General features: G+C 43.5%; 1 protein-coding gene across 7 annotated transcripts in view; it reads left to right on the forward strand.

Moving 5' to 3' along the window:
- The first annotated feature begins 872 nt into the window (after positions 1 to 872).
- Positions 873 to 13836, forward strand: part of PIK3CG (phosphatidylinositol-4,5-bisphosphate 3-kinase catalytic subunit gamma) — a 37628-nt gene continuing 24664 nt past the window's right edge. Inside the window, exons 1-6 of one of the 7 annotated variants that reach the window (XM_072859586.1) lie at positions 873 to 1270; positions 3929 to 4036; positions 4731 to 4937; positions 6230 to 6387; positions 7635 to 9650; positions 12039 to 12107. In XM_072859586.1, coding sequence (XP_072715687.1) covers positions 7647 to 9650; positions 12039 to 12107 — 2073 coding nt within the window. In that variant the 5' untranslated portion in view covers positions 873 to 1270; positions 3929 to 4036; positions 4731 to 4937; positions 6230 to 6387; positions 7635 to 7646. Of the gene's footprint in view, positions 1271 to 1703; positions 2277 to 3928; positions 4037 to 4730; positions 4938 to 6210; positions 6388 to 7634; positions 9651 to 12038; positions 12108 to 13836 lie in introns of those variants that run through there. The other 6 variants (XM_072859567.1, XM_072859577.1, XM_072859558.1 and 3 more) reach the window with 6 other exon arrangements.

Below are 13836 nucleotides of genomic sequence, written 5' to 3' on the forward strand. Positions count from 1 at the left end.
TTCAGAGCCAAACAGCCAGCAGCCAGGATGGGGAAAGAGTGGTGAGGGGGAGTTGTTTGTTTGTTTGAATTGGATGTGAATGGTTATGCTTGAGCTGTATTTGGAGTCCTGGCATTGTAAGGCTGATGAATTAATCCTCCTGCTGTGGGCAGCCTTGGCAAGGCCTTAGCTGGAGTACTACTATGTCCAGTTTTGAGCAGTGCCTTCCAAAAACAACGTGGCCCATTTGGCAAGAGCCCGGAGGCGAGCTACGGGAATCGCAAGAGGTCTAAGGAACATGACCTAGAAGGAGAGAGCCAGGACTGCACAGTCTGGAGATGGGAAAACAGTAGGAAAACAAGAATACAGCACCTTTGAACAAAAAGTAGCTGCAAAAATAAGCAATAAGACAAGTAAGAGGCTAAACCTGCAAGAGTAGACATTTAATAAGACAGCATGGAAGTCTTTCAGAAGGAGAAGGCCACTGCATGCTAGAGCAGATAGCCATCACCAGGGGTTTTTGGGGGCAGCTTAGACAAACTAACTTTGCTCTCGCCTTAGCCCGTGGGGCTGGCCGGGCGGTCAGCAGCGCCCGGCGTGGGCCTGGCCGGGCAGCCCCAGCTCTGGCTGCTGGCACGGCCGCCGTGGTGGCTGCTCAGCAGCAGCCTGCGACGGGCACGGCAGCGTTCGGGGCCCCTGGGCAACGAACACCTCTTGAAGCTGCTTCCAGAGAGGTTTTGCTGCCCGTACCGACGCCAGGACGGGTCCTGCGTGCCTTGTGCTGGCGGCTAAACCACACCAAGGCTGTGGTGCTTTACCCGAGTAGTGGACATATCCCCACTGCGGCTGATGTGGCCGTACCGGGCCAGCGGGCCCCGGACCGCAGCAGGACTGCCCGCTGCCTCCAGGCGGCAAGGCCGGGCACCGCGCTCCGCAGACCCGCGGAGCGTCCCGGCCCAGCGCCGGCGCCTTCCCCGGGCCCCCGCCTCGCTCGGGGTTAGGGGCTCGGCCCCGGCACCCGGCTCGGCGGGCCGCGGCGGGGATCGGGCGCAGCGGCGGCGGCCGGGGCCGGGCGCCCCGGGGCCGCGGCGGGGCCGGGCGGCGGCGGCCGAGCGGGGCGGGGAGGCCCCACAGCCGGTTCCCTCTTTGCCCGGCGTGTGATTGGCGGCAGCTCCGGAGCTGCCTACCGCCGGCCATGGAGCCTCCCCTCCGGTCCCCGGCCCGCTCCGCTTCCTGCTGAGGAAAACACCTGTCCGGTAGCCGGAGCCGGGGCCGCGGCCGTGCCGCTGCGGTGAGTAGCTCCGTCCCGGGGGCCGGCGGGGTTCGCCGGCGGACCCTGCCCCAGGCCGGCCGCTGCCCGGCCCTGCCCGAAGCCCGGGCTCGCAGGTGGCGGCGGGGGCGCAGGGCCGGGGCGGCGCGGCCCGGCTCCCCGCGGCGGCGGCGGCGGGCAGACCCGCCCGGCGGGCGCGCCCGCGGCAGAGCGTCCGCGGCTGCCGGCCGCCCCGGCGGGCTGGGCGCGGCGAGGCTTGCCCTCAGGCGGCGACGGCTCCGCTGCTGCTCCCGCGGGCGCTGCGCGGCGGCGCGGCCCCGGCCGCCATCTCGGGGCGGCGGGCGGGCAGGGCGGGCGCGGCCTCGGGGCCCGGCCGGTGGGCCGGCTGAGGGAGGCAGCCCCGGCCCGCCGCTCCCCGCCGCGCCGCGCCTCCCGGGGCTGGCGCCGGCGAAGCGCTTCGCCCGGAGCCCCCTTCCAGCAGGGCATGTGTGACTGACCGGCGGCAGCGCGGCAGTCTCCGGGGCTGGGGCTGAGCCGCCCCTACGCTGCCCGGTCCTTCGCTCCTCGCGGCCTTGGTCCCGGCTGGCATCCCGGCCCAAACAGGAGTTAGAGGCTTGACGCAGAACCTGCTGAGGAAACTGTTAGTACGCTGAATAAAGCAGCGCAAAGTGAAGGATCACACTAGACAGTGGTAGCAGTTCCCTCTGGTCTTAAGATCTATGAGTCAACTCTGCTACAACCAGCTTTTAAACAATAAATAACTGTATTTCCTCACCCAGCAAATAATAGCCTCTTGTGTCTATCCAGTACATGTAGACCATGAAACCTTCTCCCACCACAAATCGCCTGAAATAATAGCTGAGGGCATTCGGGAGTTGGTTGTCGGTGTAGATTAGATCACGCCCTTAACGATCAGTATTTGAAAACTGGGCACAAGTGGAAGGGACAGGCAGTATCCAGAGTGTGTCCCTGCAGCAGCCATAGCTTCCATCTCTGTTTTCAAACTCCGTGAAGTGTTGGTTTGAAGGTAGGTCACCCATCACTTGTGTAACTCCAGTTAATTAGAACTTTGCCAAAATTCTTACCTAAATTTTCAGAACCAGCTAGAAGTTACTGTTTGTTCCAGAAGCACCCCCAAATAGATGCCGTGTGTAGAAACCAAAATATGCAAAAGTCTGTAGTGAAGGCAGGGGGGTCCTGAAAATATTACAGCCATAATGGCACACTGATTGACTCAACAACCTCCTGACCGAGACGTTGAGCTGTATCTGCTGATTAGTATGCTTTTTGATGAAGAATGTGACTATATTATCTGTGAAGTTTACTTGCTAATGGGAACCTGCACTGATTTAATTCACGTGAGAGCTAGTAGTTGCCAGAGGATTTGGCAAAAGAACTGAGCACAGTGGTTTTTGTTGTTGTGTTGACGCTTAACATGTTAGTGCTGTATCTTGCCTGCATAGTTCCGCACTGGATCAAGGTAGATGTAGGGAAGATACATTGTACTCCTATCCAGCAAATGCAAAGCAGTATCCTGCTACAGGACAATGCTGGCCAGTAGATGTAGTATGCTGCTTGGAAAACTTTGGGTCATGTCATGGTAGTTGGTTTTTGTTTGTTTGTTTTTAAGTCATCGTTAAAGTTAACTTTATCTGAAACTGTGAATGTAAACAGATTATTATTATATTTGCATAATGTGTGCACGAGGTAATTCTTACTACAATACAGAGCGCCTATTTTCTTGCAGGTTATGTTGTCTGGGAAAGAGTTCACACTAAAGTGAAAAGAGTAATTTTACAATAAGGTTTTCACGTGGTGGATTAAACCTGAAGCAGGAACTACTATAGAGTAAGCATGAAAATAACTGGTGAAGAATAAGTAACTGGTAAAACTCTAACACAGTCCTAACAAAGCAGTGAAGTTTGACAGATATCTTGAATTTTTGTGGCAGAATAAATTAATTAATTCATGATAATACCATATTGTCTCTTTAAGGCACCTTTCAGCCAGTGTTTTCAAATCATTTAACAAGTTTACTCATGAATTTATCTCCTAATCCTGCTGTGAATTATGTTTCAGTCTCAGTTACCCTAAACTGCGCTGGCTCCATTCCCTTCCCTTCTCTTCCCTCCCCTGCCCTAACACTCCTGCAAGTGATGAGTCAGATCAAGGAACTGATCCAGCTGAAAGTTAACCAAATTTTTTTGTTGTTCTTGTTATGATCAGTTTGCTGACCTGAGTGATGAGATAGGAACACGACTGGAGACAAAGGCGAGCCTGTTTGCTTGTCTTAGTTACGTTTTACAGGGCCACCTCCTCCTGCTCCATTGCACCCCATCAGGATTTATGGACCAGTGGTAGGACAGTTCTCCTAATACAGGAAAATTTGGCGTTGATGAGGCTCATTAGAATTAGAAATAAAAAAGAGTGATTTTTTTTTTTTTTTGGTGGTGTTGTTGCAGTAGGCATATAGAAATGTCAATACTGTAAGTAATGCTTAGGCATGACAAAGGTTTTAGGAAGTTATTTTAAATGATTTTCCATTATAGACGTCGAAGTTTCCTGATGCATATGCATGAGGAAGTATGGTTTTACCATGCCTACACATGGATTAGCAGAAAATAGATACAATTTGATGTCACCCTAAGAATAGGGACACTTTTGTGTCTGTCATTGCAGAGACAGATTAGAGACAGTCATCGCTCCAAGAACTGGCTTCTGAAGCTGATGAAAAGGGGTCAGAGCTGAACTGGAGATGAAGATTGGACTGGACTGGACACATGACAGGTCACAGCCCAAATGAATGTGGGAGAAGAGACAGTCTTGTACGGGCAGTTACACAAGTGTCATGCAGTTTGCATTGTAGCTGATGCAGTTTGTGGGGGAATATCTAAACCTTTCACAATATTGCTCTGCCTGTCTTTTTAAGTGGATGAGAGTGTCAAGCATTTACATTTGTTGAGCAGTGTACAGGGTAGTTCTCTGCTACACGAGGTAGAGATGCTGCCTTTGATTGTCTTGATGGTCTTGATCAATGGAGTAGTGCTAGAAGGGCTTAGCAGGAGATGGAATATTTGTGTGCATATGTTTTTGAAAATTAATCTTTAAGCGCATAGCACGTGGTGGCAAAATGAGGACATTTTAAAACAGCATGCTTTCTTAGGTCTGGCAAAACCCAATGAAACTGAAATGAGTTGAGGTTTACTTAATAGCATCAGCACAACGACTTTTAGAATGAGGGATATTTGCAAAAAATCTATGTAGCCTGTTGGCGTGAAAAAACCCTTACTGCTAGTTGCTTACGTTTAAATGAAGAAAAATGCGTGGCTATATTACATGTTTTAGAAATTATACTTCAAAAGACAGACTGCAAAAGCGTTGCAAAGTCAAGCTCTCCAAAGTCAGGGAATTTCAAAACACAGGTTTTGCAAAACACATTTTCTCCTTCAGCATTGCTCCTTCTCTTTTCCTACACCTCCAGCTCCTTTTCCTTTTTATGTGAAACCGGCTGCTTCCTTGTCCTCTGTCATCCTGGGCACTGCCCTTGAGCTTACAGGTGCTCAAGTTTTCCAGCAGCCAAGTGCTTTTTTCAGACGAGAGGAGGACCGGAGAGGAAAGCGGTGTGTAGTGCTGAGATTCCACAGAGGCTGTGGCTCATGAACGCTGACAGGCTACACATGCGCGGAGGGTGAGTGTTGGAGATGTCTTGGCCAAGATGGGTAGATTTCATGGCAGCGATGAAGTGTTCAGGGCAACTGCACCACTTCCTTGAGAAATTTCAAATACTGGCTCTGAAAGGTAGAGGGAGCTGGGACAGAGTGTGTTTTTCCCCAAACTCACTTCCTGAGGAAAAATAACCTCTAAAAAGAAATCGATCTTAGCTGCCAAGCAAAATGATGCTCTGAGAAAGAAGAGCTGTGTCTATGGTGGAGGGTATTTTCTTTTTTTAACCTTGGCGAAGTGTTAATTTCAGAGGTTGTGAGTGGCACATTGGAGGCAGGTAAGAGACTATCAGATTTTTTTGCCAATACAGGGGGAGCTTTGGGGGTTTTTTTGCCTTTTTAATAAGAAAGGTGTCTTACGAGATAGGAAGTGTGTGTGTGTGTTAAGAAAAAAAAAAAGACACCACCATTTCACTGTTGCTAAAGGGCCTTTCAGTTGTTTCATATTTTTTTCTCCTCAAGAGTCATCATTTTTGTAGGATATGTAATGCTGTAGGATGCATACTGCTTATTGCTCTTCAAAATGGTCATCATTTCACTGGAAAAGTCATAGGGAAAAAGGATACGATTAGAGGTTTTTCTGTCTTTTCTTTCTGATTTGTACATGTTTTCCAAATCCTTTCCTGTGGGGATTTTTTTTTTAGTAAAAGAACAGCTCTCCAGGTTGTAGTTAACCACAAGAATTAGGGTTGAAAGTCCATGGTTTAAATTCTTCCCGAATCTTAAGTCATAATTTCTAGTGGATTTCACTGTGCGTTTGTAATCATAAATGGATGAGTTAAAAATACTAGGAGGAAGATTGCCCAGCAGTTCTGCTGCTGAGGTTACCACACAAGACCCTTGGCAGATACCATCTCCATGTGACGCCTGTATGGAGGCTGGCTTAAAAAACTATAATGAATTTAAGCTGGCAGTCCTCAAAGGGCTATCACCATGAAAATAAAAATAAGGAAACATAGCAGATTTAGTTGTCTTTTATCTAGTATTTTTATTTAACTCTTTTATAAAGTAGTTAGGCTCTCCAAAATATATTGTTTTTAAAATGTTTTATTTGGATTCATTAGATTTACTGCCCAGATTATTCTTAGCTATTTTTAAAAGGCTCTAAGCCTGTCTTCTATGCATGTGTGTTAAAATTAAATTGGTGTACTGTCAGTGTATTTTTACTGTTGTAACAGGAAAAGCATTCTGACTTTTTTTAAATGAGCAATCGTATGTATAATCAACTTGGTTAAAACTTCCTTCCTGGTAAGTGCAGCACTTCCTTCGCATCTGGTTATGAGGGCGAGCAAGAAAAGCAGAACAGCTTAAACAAAGAAATTTTTTGTGTGAATGATCTTCCTTTAAACAAATAGGAACTTCAGAAATTAAACAAATGACTCGTCTTCAGCAATTCAGCCTTTATTTTATAAGCAGGTAATATTTCCTTGTGCTTTGTCAGTTATAGGGGTGGTGTGTCCACAGTCGTTGCTTTCCGGAACTTGAAAAAAGCATTTTACTTCGCGTGCTATGTTGTTTCAGTTTAACCTTTCATATTTTTATCTTCTTGTTTTGTTATCTGCTAAGGCATCGTTACATTGGTTTTAGTTTTTCCAGCAGTTAGAGAAAGATTTTATGTGTAAAAAGCATTGTCTGGAAAAGAAGTTCAGTATGTTGCTGTAATGTAGCTTGTGCGAGCACGCTTAATCAGCACTGCCTTCCTCTTCCAAGCTCTCGGTGAATAATTGCCACTTTAATATTGTTCAATGGAAATTAACTGTGAGCAACAATATTTTTTGTTTACTGAAAGCTGATAAGGTAGGCTACTCGTGTTCAAAGTTGTTTTACAGGTGTTTTAGGTGTCATTTGATGTATAAGGTAATAAAGTGGCATCAGCTTGGGCATTTTTTCTTCTGTAACAAACTAATAGTTTGTACTGGAAGTGTTTACTTTTAAAATGGATGGATGTTATCAATCTGGTGAATTGATTTATTTAAAAGAAGCACATCTAGGGATACTAGGCTTGAATTTAGATGCATGTTAAATATCTGCCTTCAGAAGTAGTTCCTGACTTTTGAATCCTAAGGGCTTTTTTTGGTGTGAGTCCTTGTTCCTCATCACTAAAAAGAGAGGCAGAGGAGAATGGGAATAGGCTCACCTCTGTCCAGTCTGCAAATAAATCACTTGTTTTGTTACTTTCTGTCATTCCTGGAGCTCGAGGGGATCGTGTTCTGCTCATACACAGTAGTGTGTCTTTTGATTTCTATGAAAATCCACTTACGTTAATATCAGCAGCATCAAAACAGATGAGGCAGCAGAAGAATCAGTGCTTGATCAAATAGAAGCAAGAACAAACCAGTATGGAGGAAATATATAGACAGACTGCTTATCCTCAGTGAAATCTGGGAATGCTGTTTAAAAGCTCTATTTTAATTATTTAATCATTGGAGGGTGGTGTGTTGTTTTTTTTAATATTTGGTATTGAATTGAATAGATTACATCTGAGGTGGTTTATGTAAATCAAGTGTGTATGACCAGAAATTAAGGGGAAGGGAAAATATAAAAAGCATATATACATAGCAGGATTCTGTCTGGCCTGTGATTTTAATTAAGAAGAGTTAAAAAATAAAGAGTAAAGAAAAATGTAAATGAGAAAGTAATCAAGTATTTGTATGTTTTGCTAGATTTCTTCTGGCATGGAGTTGGGGGATTATGAACAGCCCGTTGTTATGAGAGAGGAAAACAAACGAAGGAGAAGAAGAATGAAACCTCATTGTACATCGAGTAATTTGTCGTCAATGGAACTGATATCCATTGAGTTCATTTTACCTACAAGCGATAAACATACTAAAGTACCGGAAATGATGTTACTCGAAATAGCTGGCAACTGTACGGTTGAGCAAATGAAAGCACAGATTTGGATGCGTGCAATAGAGATGAGTCAAACCACAGACTTCTACCACGCATTCACCCCGGATCAATTTATTCTGCAGTATCAGAAGAAAGGGCAATGGTATGAAATTTATGATAAACATCAAGTATTACAGACGTTGGACTGCATACTGTACTGGAAAGTGTTACAGAAAAAGGTAGGCAAAATCTATGTTGTCCAGAAACAAAAACCATCAGAAGAAGTTCAGGAATTTCAGCGTCAACTTAACGACTTAATTGGTTATGATGTCACTGATGTAAGCAACGTGCATGATGATGAACTAGAATTTACCCGTCGCAGATTAGTCACTCCACGAATGATAGAGGTAGCCTGTAGAGATCCTAAATTGTATGCAATGCACCCATGGACTACATCTAAGCCACTCCCAGAATATTTATTTAAAAAGATCACTAATAATAATATTTTCATAATCATACATAGAGGAACAACTAGCCAAAAAATTAAAGTGTCAATAGATGACACTCCAGATATGATTCTCCACAGCTTTTTCACAAAAATGGCAAAGAAAAAGTCTTTGATGGACATTCCTGAAGATCATAGTGAACTGGATTTTGTTCTCAGGATTTGTGGCAGAGATGAGTACATTACTGGAGAGACACCAATCAAAGATTTTCACTGGATAAGACAGTGCCTTAAGAATGGGGAGGAAATCCACCTTGTCCTAGACAATCCCCCTGACCCGAATGAGGATGAGGTTCAGAAGGAAGAGTGGCCCTTGGTGGATGACTGTACAGGAGTTACAGGGTATCATGAACAATTGACAATAGATGGAAAAGATCATGAGAGAGTCTTCACTATCTCTTTGTGGGATTGTAATAGGAAATTTAGGGTGAAAATAATTGGCATTGATATCCCAGTTTTACCGAGAAATACTGATCTTACTGTGTTTGTGGAGGCTAACATTCAACATGGGCAGCAGCTCCTTTCACAGAGGAGGACTTCCTCAAAGCCTTTTACTGAGGAGGTTCTGTGGAATATTTGGTTGGAGTTTGATATCAAAATCAAGGATTTGCCTAAAGGAGCACTCCTGAATCTTCAGATATACTGCGGCAAAGCACAGGGAGTGTCCACAAAGACAAACCTTCAGTCACATGAATCCCCCAACTCTGATTCAAAATGCAAAACTCAACTTCTCTATTATGTAAATCTTTTGCTGATAGATCACCGTTTCTTGCTACGAAGTGGGGAGTATGTGCTCCACATGTGGAAAATTCCAGGCAAGGGGGAAGAACAAGGAAGTATCAATGCAGACAAACTCACATCAGCAACTAACCCAGATAAAGAAAACTCAATGGCTATCTCTATTGTGCTGGACAAATATTGTCACCCAATTGCTTTGCCCAAGCACAGGATAACATCGGACCCCCAAGGGGATAGGACACGAGCTGAAATGCCCAACCAGCTTCGCAAGCAACTTGAAGAGATCATAGCAACTGACCCACTTAATCCACTTTCTCCTGAGGACAAAGAACTGTTGTGGCACTTTAGATATGAAAGCATAAAGCACCCCAAGGCATATCCTAAGCTGCTTAGCTCTGTGAAATGGGGACAACAAGAAATAGTGGCCAAAACATACCAGTTGCTAGCTAAAAAGGAGGCTTGGGATCAAAGCACTTTAGATGTTGGACTCACAATGCAACTTCTGGACTGTAACTTTTCGGATGAAAATGTCCGAGCAATGGCAGTTCAAAAACTGGAAAGTTTAGAAGATGATGATGTTCTTCATTATCTTTTACAGCTTGTGCAGGTAAGGTGTATTTGCATTCTTGAACTCGGCCTTCCAGGAATATTTGCATTACCTCATGATCATTCCCATCTTAGTAGGTCTAGTTAGTAATCCCTGGTTTTGAGGTCTGCAGTGTTTATTCAAAGCAGTGGTAGTAACCAAATTAACTGAAAACACGCTTCCTACATTTCACCTTTTGCCTGTGTTATTATTTTTGTGTTACCGTTGCCTTGTGTCTTACAATTTGCATCTTGCGTTTACAGTAGTATGTTTTTCAGGAAATTGTCAACACTAGCACAGCTATGATGGGAGCAAATCCTAACTGTGCTGTCTCTAATCCTGTTCCTATCAGGTCTGAATCACACGGCACTGAAGAATTGTTGACCGGCTTTACCAATAGTTTAGAAAGAGTGTAGACGGAAAGAAGGTAAAGGCAGATGTTGATATGGGCAAGGCCTGAAGAAAAATCTGTGATTGGGTTTTAGGTCAAGAATGACAGTGTAGTTACACGGTATGTTGCAATGACTTCAGTCTTGTACTGTTAAGGGACCAAATTTATCTAGAGGCTTCCAAAAAATTTTAAAAAGTAAATAAAGGCTTGCTAGGACTCCATAATAAGATTAATTCATTCTGGGAAGTTGGGTGAAAAATTGTGTTTTTAATGGCAATGAATCACCACTGTATCGATTTGAAGCACTTTGTGCGCAGGTCTGCCAGTTGAAACATTGGGAAGGTTTATATCAGTTATACAAGCAAATTGGTTTGTTTGCTTTTTTGCAACGCGGTGCAGGAGCTGGGCAGCCTGTCAGGCACAAAGTCACATCTGAGGGCTGGTGAAAGGTGTAAGCCTGCGGTTCTTCCTGGTAAACGTGTCCCCTGAAACGAGGCAACTCCGCAGGCTTCCCATACCCGACAGGGCTCTGGTTTGTGTGGAAAGGCTGTCGCCCCACAGAGCAAGAAATACTTTTTTCAAAGAATCAGAGGACAAAATTGGCATTCAAAATTAAAAAAAAAAAAAAAAAAGGAACTGCTGCAGCCGGGGAAGATGTGGGATGGGGCTTTTAATTTCTGCGGGTTCAGAGAGAGCCCGGGTTCCCAGGAAAATGACGTTAGTATTCCAGATTTTGCTGCGCATCAGTAGTGCTTTAAACAAGGCCTCTTTAGCCTTGTCTTTGCTTGTCTGAAGATTAGGCTCCCCAGGCAGAATTTATGCACTTCTGCACTAACCAAAGGAGTCGCAACGGTTACCTCATTGGGCCTCCCACGTAGCTGCTGCTATATATATGCTTGGCTTGTGAGCTTTTGCTGTCTACATGTGGCTCAGCAATTTTATTCGCTTTTGTATCCAAATTAGGGGTTTGGGATGGTGATTGGTTGATATCAAAGTGCCTGAGAGAATGGGGGAAATACTGGTTTTTTTCCATTTGTTTTTTAAATTATTTGTTTTCAGGAAGTACAAATCTGGAGAGTTTTAAAAAGAATAAATCTCTCTAACAGTAAATTAAATTACTGTAGCATAAAATCATAGTAACTTAACTTCACTGTGTCATTTTTAGTAAGAGATGTAGTAAGAAATTAAAACATTGCCATTCCCAAAAAGGAAAAAAATACTAGATCCCAACTTTTACCTCTCTGCTGCTTCCTTGTCTTTCCTTCCTTGGCTAACAATGGAGCACAGGCCATCAGCATCCTACAGCAAAGTATTGGTACCACAGTGTATTTTAAAATCCACATTTTTCAGCCAATGGATGTCAGCCATTCCTCTGCTCTGATGGACACATCCGGGATGTCTCTTCTGCAAACGGTCATCACTTTTCACATGCATGCCTTCATGAAAGCTTTATGACTTAGTTCACTCTGCACAGGATATTCCCATTTTACCTCCTAGTAGAGTTAGAAATCAAACAAGCATTTTATTCCCCCCCAGGTTTATCCCAAATAGAAGCAGCCATGCCATGAACAAACCTATTGAGCTTCCTATAAAGGTCTGTTGTTCTCTGTGCAGTTGATAAAACATGGATAAGATAGTTAAAATACAACAAAATCCATTGTAAAACAAACACCGATGACTGTACTGCTTGTATATGGCAGTGAGTAAAGCTCTTCTGCTGAATTGACAAGGCAAAGCTACGTGCAGGGACCTGATGAAGTGCCAGCAGATGTTTTTTAATGGCTAGCTTTTATTGTTGCTATTCAAATGTTGGTATTTGACTTTGTGAAGAAAAAAAAAATGGGATTGGCTTTTTAAAATAATTATTTCTAAAACATAAGCATAATAAGGATGCTCATAATACATTTTCCTAATATCCTTTTATGTTAAAATATATTTGCAACCTTAATACAAGGAGGTTTTGTTTTGAAGCAATGGCCGGTTGTTTGGCTGTATTTCATTCTTAAATTGTTTTTCAGGGATATGCACTGAGAACATTCAGCAAAGTGTATACCAGAATGAGGTTTTTAATGGGCTTTCTTGGAACTGTAAGCAAATCCGTTTGAATTTATGTAATAGTTATTGCTTTTGGGTGCCTTATTGCAGTGAAAATTAATTTTTATTAAAAAACCCTCATACCTCATAATCTCATACACAAAGTAAAAGGATCTATATATTTTAAAATCAGTTTATGTTTGTGAGTTCTCATTATCTTTCCTAAATAAGATGGTGTTGCTTGGGGAAATAAACAGTATTGCAGAGGCGGTCAAGACAGTTCTTGCAGAATTATGATACCGTAGAAGGGCAAGTCTGGTGCTTGGCTTTCTTGTCTGTCTCTTAGCCAGCAGCTGGAAAGAACAAGTCTTTGTAGCATTTTTGTAAGTTGGTTCATTCTAGAAGGTTGACTGAAAAAACTCGTGTTTTTTTTTTCTTTTTTTTCTGTTGAATAAACCCACAGGACAATTTACATTTCAGAAATAGTGTTGATATTTTAATAATAAAAAATCCAACTGTGTGCCACAGTACTTTTAAAAGTTTATAAAACCCTGTGATTTGTCTGATGAATTTAGTAGACCTCTGCTGATGGCTTGGTTTCTTCTTTGCAAGCTGCAGACCACAGTGATCTTGAAAGAGCCATTATATTCTGTTGAATAACTATCGCTAGAGGTTTGCATACTTTGTTGCTTCTGAAAGCTGAGCATACTACATGCACCCAGCTCTGCACATCTCTTTGTTTTCCCTTAATCTCCCGATGTGCCGCTTCCTGGCTCTCTATTTCCAGAACCTGGAGCCATTCACCAACCCCCTCAGTCCACAACAGCGATTTTGTGACGGTATTCCAGAGATTGTATGCTTCTTATTTCTTTTTTCTTGCCATGGGATACACATGCATATCTTTTCCCCCCATTAATCTTAATACAAACCTCCCATAAACTTGAGTCCCTCAAGCAACGGGAAAGAAGCTGCTGGAAAAAACACTTGAAGTGGACAAGTTCCCTGGCACAGCCCAGTACCTGGAAGTGTGATAGTTTTCTGGTAGACCAGCTCACTTGGTTATTGGGTTGGGGAGGAGAATAACAGCAAAAAAATTCCAATCCTGACACTTGAAAAAAGTTGTTGACTTTTTGTTTCCACCCTTTTTTGGCAGTAGCTTGGAAATATCTGTGGGCTTGGGTGGAGGGGAGCAGCTGTTGGAAGAGAAAAAGTACATCTGTGCTCACAGAGTCATTAAAAAAAAAGCTCTGGTGAAGTCTTCCTCTTAATTGTACTCCATTAATATAGGATGTGCATCAGAGCCTTTATTCTGTTTTGTGGTTCATTTAAGGGCTGAAGGCCAGAATGCCTGAGATTAGGTGCTCCGAAAAGCTGCTGCTGTATCCCATGCTTGCTGGGGAAGCCAGCAGTGAACCCTGGTGCCCCAGTCCCAAAGTGGCAGATGTTGTCAAAGAACAGTGCTTTATTATTGAAAATTTTCATTAAAGAATTATTACAAATACATAATTTCATTTGGCAATAATCTTTTCAAGCCTTCTCTGTGTCAGTCAGACTGCAGACTGTTTTCTTATCTTGCTGGTTTTTGCTACATGAGAATGATGTTGCTTTGTTCACATGCCTTCATGAGCTTAGATCGGTCTCGCGAGTTAGCTACTCCCTGTGTTGCTTTCTTTGTCGCATTAATAATATACCTGAAAATAAACTGTTGCAAATAAAAAGTGCTTCTTGAATCAAACACAGAGAAGCCTTGCTTTGTACTTTTCAACTTTGTTTCTTCAAACG

Source organism: Ciconia boyciana, chromosome 1 (assembly GCF_034638445.1).
Source record: "Ciconia boyciana chromosome 1, ASM3463844v1, whole genome shotgun sequence".
Lineage (NCBI taxonomy): Eukaryota > Metazoa > Chordata > Aves > Ciconiiformes > Ciconiidae > Ciconia > Ciconia boyciana.